At 42.5% G+C, this 7,532-nt stretch overlaps 1 protein-coding gene across 1 annotated transcript in view; it reads right to left on the bottom strand.

Moving 5' to 3' along the window:
* sdk2a (sidekick cell adhesion molecule 2a) overlaps nucleotides 1–7,532 on the bottom strand; it is an 80,295-nt gene that overhangs the window by 24,019 nt on the left and 48,744 nt on the right. Inside the window, exons 7-14 of the mRNA XM_035655216.1 lie at nucleotides 4,112–4,223; nucleotides 3,505–3,695; nucleotides 3,177–3,260; nucleotides 2,862–3,056; nucleotides 2,257–2,373; nucleotides 1,833–2,000; nucleotides 1,281–1,383; nucleotides 295–471 (exon numbers count right to left, since the gene is read on the bottom strand). Of these exons, the coding sequence (XP_035511109.1) occupies nucleotides 295–471; nucleotides 1,281–1,383; nucleotides 1,833–2,000; nucleotides 2,257–2,373; nucleotides 2,862–3,056; nucleotides 3,177–3,260; nucleotides 3,505–3,695; nucleotides 4,112–4,223 (1,147 nt within the window). The remainder of the gene's footprint in view (nucleotides 1–294; nucleotides 472–1,280; nucleotides 1,384–1,832; nucleotides 2,001–2,256; nucleotides 2,374–2,861; nucleotides 3,057–3,176; nucleotides 3,261–3,504; nucleotides 3,696–4,111; nucleotides 4,224–7,532) is intronic.

Here is a 7,532-nt window from a genome sequence, read left to right as displayed (position 1 = left end):
TATGTACATTTGTGTGTGTGTGTGTGTGTGTGTGTGTGTGTGTGTGTGTGTGTGATAGAGAGAGAAAGGGACAAAGTGATAAAAAGAAATAGAATCAGACAAGAGAGGCAGCAAATAACAGAATTAAACAGCCAAAGCGAGAGCCTTGCATTGTAAATATTAGAGGGTTTGATGGATTAGGGAGGAGAGCAGTGATAAACCACAACACTGGAGAAAACATCCATCCATCATGTCCCAGTCTGACGTAAATAAGAGAAGACAGCAAGATAAAGCAGGGGAGGCAAGTATACGGACCTGACTCGGAGGTGGGCATTACGGGAGTCATTGCCACCCACTGAGGTCACCCTGCAGGTGTATGTTCCGATGTCACCCGACCACGTCTGGGAGATATGCAGGGTCCCGTCGGGATCCTGCCGCAGGCGGGGCGACGTGCTCACGTCAATCATCGAGCCGCTCTTCTCCCACACATACCTGGAGGTAATATGTACATGTGAGTAGGACACACACTTTAACACTCTCTCGGAGTGTTATGACAGTAAATCCGTTTGCTTTGCGTCAGTTCATACAGCAAAACACAGAAGGCGCTGACACCGATGAAAAGTCTTGTGTGGCTGATGGCAAAGTGATTTGAATCTGAAAACCATCTTTCTCTGTCGCACATACAGTACTGCACCTCTCCTCCATGCATTTCTCTCCTTGTCACATACCCAAGCGCACATATGGATGCCCCCCCTCGCCCTACCCCACCCTCATACGCATGCACACACTAGGAGCTCCTGTGATTAATTGCGACTGTTCAGGCTTTCTAGCTAATCTCCTCTGTGTTGCGTTTAATTAAAGGCGCTGTCTGAAGTTATTACTCTGTTTACATATTCATCTGTTTACCCCGCGATCTGATCAATGCCGTGGGCCCACAGGTGACAGGCACTCTAATCACTGGGCTCCACAGACATCATTTCACTCCCTCTGAGACAGATGCGTGTACACACACTCGATCATGCTCAAGACTGTCTGAAGAGTGAGGGAAAGCGATGGACTAATTCCTCAATCAGCTTCTAAGAGTTGCAAAATCTTCCCATAGGAGGTCGTCGAAGGGTGGATAAACACTATAAGATCTCTCACAGATTTCATAAACTAATTAAGTACGACATTGATAACCAAGCTTGTTTTCTAGACTGGGGCTCCATCAAGAAATATTTGTGATATCTGACATTCATTAGAATTACATGAAAAATGAAATGAAAATTCCAACATATATTACAAGTGGATGTAATCATTACCTGACAGTGACACTTGGGTCGTGAGTCACACCACAGGTCATAACAGCCTTGGTCCCTTTGATGACACTCTGGTCTTGTGGCGGTTTAGTGATCCGGGTACGTGCTGCAAACAGACACAGATGTTGTTATTCAGGGACTGTGTTTGAACAGTGGATTGAACAGAGCTTAGATGATCTTTCACTCTATGTCTTTCTGAAACGAGGTGAATCATACAGTGTTCCCGCTGGGTGGAGTATTTTGCAAGGATTTCAAGGACTGGTCATGAGAATTTATGCACAGAAAATGAGTATGTGCATGAGTCATTAGACTATGTCAGAATATCTTGACAATGACCTCCAGAAAACAGTTACTTACTGCATCTTCAAGTAAACATGTCATGGATTTATTTTTTATTTCCCTTTTTTATATTTTCCAAAGGTTTAGCTTGGACTCATGGTTTGCAGTGTTTTTCACATGTGCTGGTCGAGGTAGAAAATGAAGGCACAGGGATTTGCAGACGGTGCAAGCAATATGAATGATGTGCAGAGACTATCCAGTTTCTGTTATGCTTACCCCAGACCACTAGGTCAGCTGATGCTTCGTCGATGCCCCTGGAGTTACTGGCCATGCAGGTGTAGGTACCAGCATCAGACAGGTGGGAGGGACTGATTAGCAAGCTGCCCGACTCCAGCAGAGTGAACCTGGGCAGCTGCACCGAGCCACTGGCCAAGACACGTTCACCTGAAGGGAAGGGCGGAAGTGATTGATGGTATGGGATGGAGGGGAAAAAGGGTGGGAGCAGGGAGAAAGAGAAATTAGGGTATTGGAGAAATGTCAGGGAAAACAAACAGGAGGGAAAGCAGTGCAGCAAAAGTAAAGCTTGTTTGGAGAAAATTGCATATTCTGAATCCTTTCCATAGCTCTCGTCTAACTCTGACAAGCCCAAATGCAGCATAATGAACCCCCACTCAGAACCTCGTGCTGTTAACCTACGCACCTTTCTGCCAGGTGATGGCTGGCCGTGGGGCTCCTGAGGTCTCACAATGCAAAATGACTGACATCCCGTCAATCACAGCGCTGTCAGAAGGGCCAGCAGTGATGTTGGGAGCAATACCTGAGAGGGGAGGGGTCAGCCACACACACACACACACACACACACACACACACAGAAACACATGCAAACAAAATCAGGTGAGACAGAGGTGATAATAAACAGCTTTCTCCCTAATAAAGCAGACAGCAGCTGAGAGCTTAATAGACTTGACAAAAAGGGGCGGCTGTCAGGTCTCATTTTCAGGGACAGCTCTGAGAATCTGACAAGGCAAGTCTCCATCTGTCTCTCTGCTTCTCCTGCACATTCTCTGATTCAAAAATAGCCAATAATTGCCCGAGCATCCAAGGTGACAAATCTGTCAATGCGAAGAGATATACAGATAGATGGGTGTAGGAGGCAAGACAGAGAGAGGGAGAAAAGAGGATTAAAAAACGAGAACAGTGGAGCGGATTTCAGAATAAAAAAGGGAGGGAACAGAGACGGGAAGATGAGCAGAATTAAGCAGCAGACAAGCAGATAGCTTTGAAAAATGTTTCAAGGGGACATACTTGTAACAGCTAGGTAGGTGTTTGTCTGGATCTCTCCTGCAAGATTGCGAGCAAAGCACTGAAACATCCCTGTGTCATCTGGTAGGAGACCGTTGATCTGTAGACTGCCTCCCACCAATACCCTGTACCTGGGGATCTTTACCGGGCTGATGGGCACTGCATCTTTATACCACACTATGTCTGGCTGTGGTGTGCCTGCAGAGGAAGGAGAGGATTAATTTTTTTTACCTCTTGTGACTGTGACCCTTTTGTTCTTTTCATTCTTTTGGCTCTTTCACACATGCAACAGCACACAGAAAAACAAACAGCACTAACCTCGTGCCTGACAGGGGATATCCACCACCTTCTCCATCTCTGCACTGATGTGACTTGGTGGCTCTTTGACAAACAGAGGATACTCTGTTTTCAAATAGGAAAAAAAGCATAAAAAATTGCTCTATTAAAGCCTTTAAAAACAACTCACAAATCATCTGTGCGTTTTTATCTCTGCCCGTCTAGATAACAACATCAACTCTATTACTGAAGTATAAAATGGCAACAAAATGTTCTCTCAACATGGGGCTTAGCATTGTGATGCAATATTTGGATAATTTAAGCTCAGCTTCTCTGTGTGATGTTAAAATATAAGCTGTGGTTTATTTACCGAGAACGTGCAGGAAGGCCCCAGCAGTGACAGAGGGGACGCTGCTGCTGCGGAGCGACGCCTCACACTCGTAGTAGCCACTATCACTGACTGCAGGCAAACTGATGACCAATCTACGGCCAAAATCTCGGATCCCCGTATTTACCACTACCCCATCTTTCTTCCAAGTAATACTCATTTTGACGAGAGGTCTGCAGGAGAAAAAAGATGAAAAGGAGAAAAAGAGAGCAAGAGATAGGGAGCGTGGTTTTTAATACAGATTCGTATTCTGTTTCAAGGTTACGGAGCATTGAGGGAGCAATGGGATACATCTGTCATTCTGATTAAGTCTTTGAATTGGAGATAATAGTCAGAATTCAGGACTGGGACTGCGCAAGACAGGGAGAACAGAGTGAAGCCTTGAATCAAAGGGAAGAATGGAGGAGAGGTACAAAATGAGAGACGAACAAAATACTTTTCTAACATGTTCAAACAAAAGATTTCAAGATTCATTCAAATCAAAAATATATCAGATGTGGAGGTGAGAGAAGGTGGAGGTGTTTTGCTAATGTGTGTATTAGCATTTGTGCCTTTTCCTCATGCATGTGTGTCTGTATTCAAAATGCACCTTGCATTGGCAACGCACTCCATGACAGCCTCGTTTCTCCCCATGGTTACACTGGTGTTCTTGGGGGGGATGATGATAGACGGGGCGATGGGGTCTGCAGGTCCTCCCACATCTATCACACACAGGAACACAGAGAGGCAGATAGAAAATTGTGAAAAAAATCTATAAACTATATGCAGACCTAAGATTAAGCCTGTGCATCTGCCTGATACAGCCAATTGAGCATGACTACATCCTTACACAGAGACTGACAATCTGTCACTACCACCAGCAGGTAGCCAGCATGCTATCACCTCAACTATTAACACCCCTGTCTTTACTTTAGATCCTTTTTCTAGTGCACACAGCGTTTCCCGAGTACGGTGTTAGCCCAGGTGTTAGAAGCCATTATGTAGCATAATTGAGACAAACACAAAAGGCGATTAAATGCAGCACCATCACTCACGGGTTTCACGGAGCCTCCAGCCAACCATCGATTCACTGCCCTCAATCAGTGATCTCTCTCTGAATCTGATCTCATTTTCCCCCACCTCCCCAGAGTACGGGTATGGGCCTAGTGCACTTGTATGTGTTTGAGCGATTGCGCGTTTATGGTCTACTGTATGCATGTGTGTTTGCAATGGTGCAAGTTTTTTCAAGGCTACCCGAGGTTAATAGGGTGCCTAATCAAGTTTTTATTATTATTATTGTTATTTTGTGTCACGTCATTGTAAATCACACACATTTCCGCGGAGTCTCAGCAGTCTACTGAAAAAGCTCCCTCTACAAACACTGCCTGAGTGTGGGAGCAGCCCTCCTGATGGGTTATTGCTATTTGGTTCTGCTCCCCATTTGATTGCTTCATTCAAGTCTCCAGCTCTTCAGCTATAGAGTTTAAAATCATGATTTTCCAATTTTACAAACCCAGTTTAATACAGAGTATAAAAAACGTACCTTATGAAATTAGTTTTTTTTGGGGAGCTCCCATAGCATACATTTTTGTTTATGTTGTGTGTTACATAAGGCTGAGGTTTAAGTTTTAAAATCAATGAAAAGCACAGCATTGAGCAAAAAATGTTCAGTAGTAGACAATGATAACTGTATTTAAGAGATAGATAGAAAGATTTTAGCTGATACAGATACTTGTAACTATGATCGTACAGCTTCAAAGAACAAATGCACATTTGGCTGCTGCTGACATTTTGCTGGTGCAAAAAAAAATCCATCTAAAATTTCAAAATGACAACACTGAGTTAACCTTAAGAACAATAAAATAGTTTTTTTTATAGAGCTGTGATGTGTTTTATCTAAACAAAAGTGATGAGTTAGCCATTGATTGACAAATAAATAGACAATTCTGCCATACTGCAGCTGAGTGGTTTTAGAATTCTACTAGAGCTCCTGATTGATCAATTTCATAAAAGTGGTACAAGCATCATCTTGAGGGCATTATTGACATTATTAGTTGGCACAGTGAAGACCAATCAATCCATGCAAAACAGCTTGCTGTCAAGTCATGAGAAGAGGCTAAAAATTGAAAAAGATGAAATCAAACAGGCTGCAATTATGTGCCAAGGTTCAAGGGATTTATGAGGAAAAATCTAAATCACTTGGATCTGTTATTGGCTAAAATGTAAGATTACAGGCATTTGGCTGATCTATGTAATTTTTGTTGCCTAATTAACGGGTGAGATTACGTGGAAAGTTTGATTGGTGTGGGTCTTATGGTCTCTGAGCTCCCGATACATTGAGTGGAGAAGACATAGATAGAGAGAGGAGGAGGAGAAGGAGAAGTGATTGATGGAGAGGTAAGCGGAATTCTACGTAAGTGAGAAAAGCGAGAGATGAAGTACTGGCCAAGTCTTCCCCCCTTTAAACAGAGTGCTGATAATACAATTAATATCTTTTTAAGGTTAATGGAATGTTTTACAGATTTGTGTAAACATACAAACTCACATTTGTTAAATCATGTTAAATACCATAATATTTGGCGGAGAATGTTGTGTATGTTTGCCAATAAAAACTGGGAATCCGTTTGACTTGTCAAATAACTAATTTTATTTTCTAGAAGACACAATTGGTTCCTTGGCAGACACTAATTAATGTATTGCAGTTCATAAACTCTCAGTGTTGAGAATACCTCAAGTGTGTAATCTTCTAATTAAATGGGGAAAGTAAACAAGGTGGTGACCTGCATAGCAAATTCTCGCTACTAATGTCACCATATTGTTTACATCTGTCCAAAGACAATTGTAAACTTAGGGCAACTGTAGTGAATTTCACACTCCGAGGAATAAAACCAAAAGAAAAATGTCTGCCCACTTGGAGTATTAGCCAATGTCAGTTTGCCTTTTTACTATTAGGCTTAGCTCTGTCTCATTTGTATGCTCCCTTTGGAACAACACGCTCCCTCTACTGCATATTTTTCTGTCTTTTTTCCACAGACTTGCTAAAATGAACAAATGCAGCTGTAAAAACCTTATTGACTTTCAGATGCAAAATACCGCTGTGTGATCCACAAAGGCCAGTTGCAGCGATATTTGGTGATATCAGGTCCCCACAGACTGCTGTGTCATGCGTATTGAGCATTGAATTACAAACAGTGTATTAATTATATGATGAGCAGATGCAGGAGCGAGCAAGAAGCTGATATTCAAAGTGTGCAGCTCCACGTAACAAGTTAAAATCACCTCATACGAGAGTCAAAATCAGATAAATAATACAAATCGTATGTGTGTTTCATCTTTTAACAAAGGTTGTGTTATATGTGGCAAATGTTATCTTCAGAGCCAGTTATATACAGTATATTGTATCTCCTTTAATTGGCTTGTAGTAGTAAGCTAAGAAAGGCTGATTTTATTTAAATGAAAGTAAGTAACAGTAGGTGGGGGACAGGGAAGCAACAAGTTCAGCTTAACACTAATGATTTGACTTGTAAGCACGCTTGCATGAAAAATGCCAAACCTCATTTGAAGTTGTGAACATGTTCTGTTTGTAAGTGAGGCCGACCTTCTAATCTGTGTGCGTGGGTGTTTGTATGTTTAATCATTCCCCGCTTGCTCAGTGTCATTTTCATAAATCTGCTTTTTGTGAGGGAGCGATTAAACTGAAGGTCCACTTTATGGGCCCGTACACCCAGCCAGTCAGAGAGGTGCTGCTGGAGCTCTGCCTAAAAACACACCTTAAGAGCGTAATTCACTGCTCGAGCCAGAGGTTAGAGGAGGACTGCAGAGCAAGAGGACAGCTTTGTGGTGAATGTAATGGGTGTGATTACGTCTGTTGGACAGACTGAAGAAGAAATGGCGGAAGGGGGTGATATGATGAAAAGGCGCACCAGTAGAGGGTGCTATCTCTGTTTCTATTGTCTTTGCCACCTGTTATAGCTGCTGCTGAATGCATGTGTATGTTTAAGTTTTGAGCAGAATATATTTTTTTACTACTA

The sequence above is a fragment of the Morone saxatilis genome, unplaced genomic scaffold (genome assembly GCF_004916995.1).
Source record: "Morone saxatilis isolate NCDOM2014 unplaced genomic scaffold, NCSU_SB_2.0 Contig14, whole genome shotgun sequence".
Classification (NCBI taxonomy): domain Eukaryota; kingdom Metazoa; phylum Chordata; class Actinopteri; family Moronidae; genus Morone; species Morone saxatilis.
This window is presented reverse-complemented; position numbering and strand designations above follow the sequence as displayed.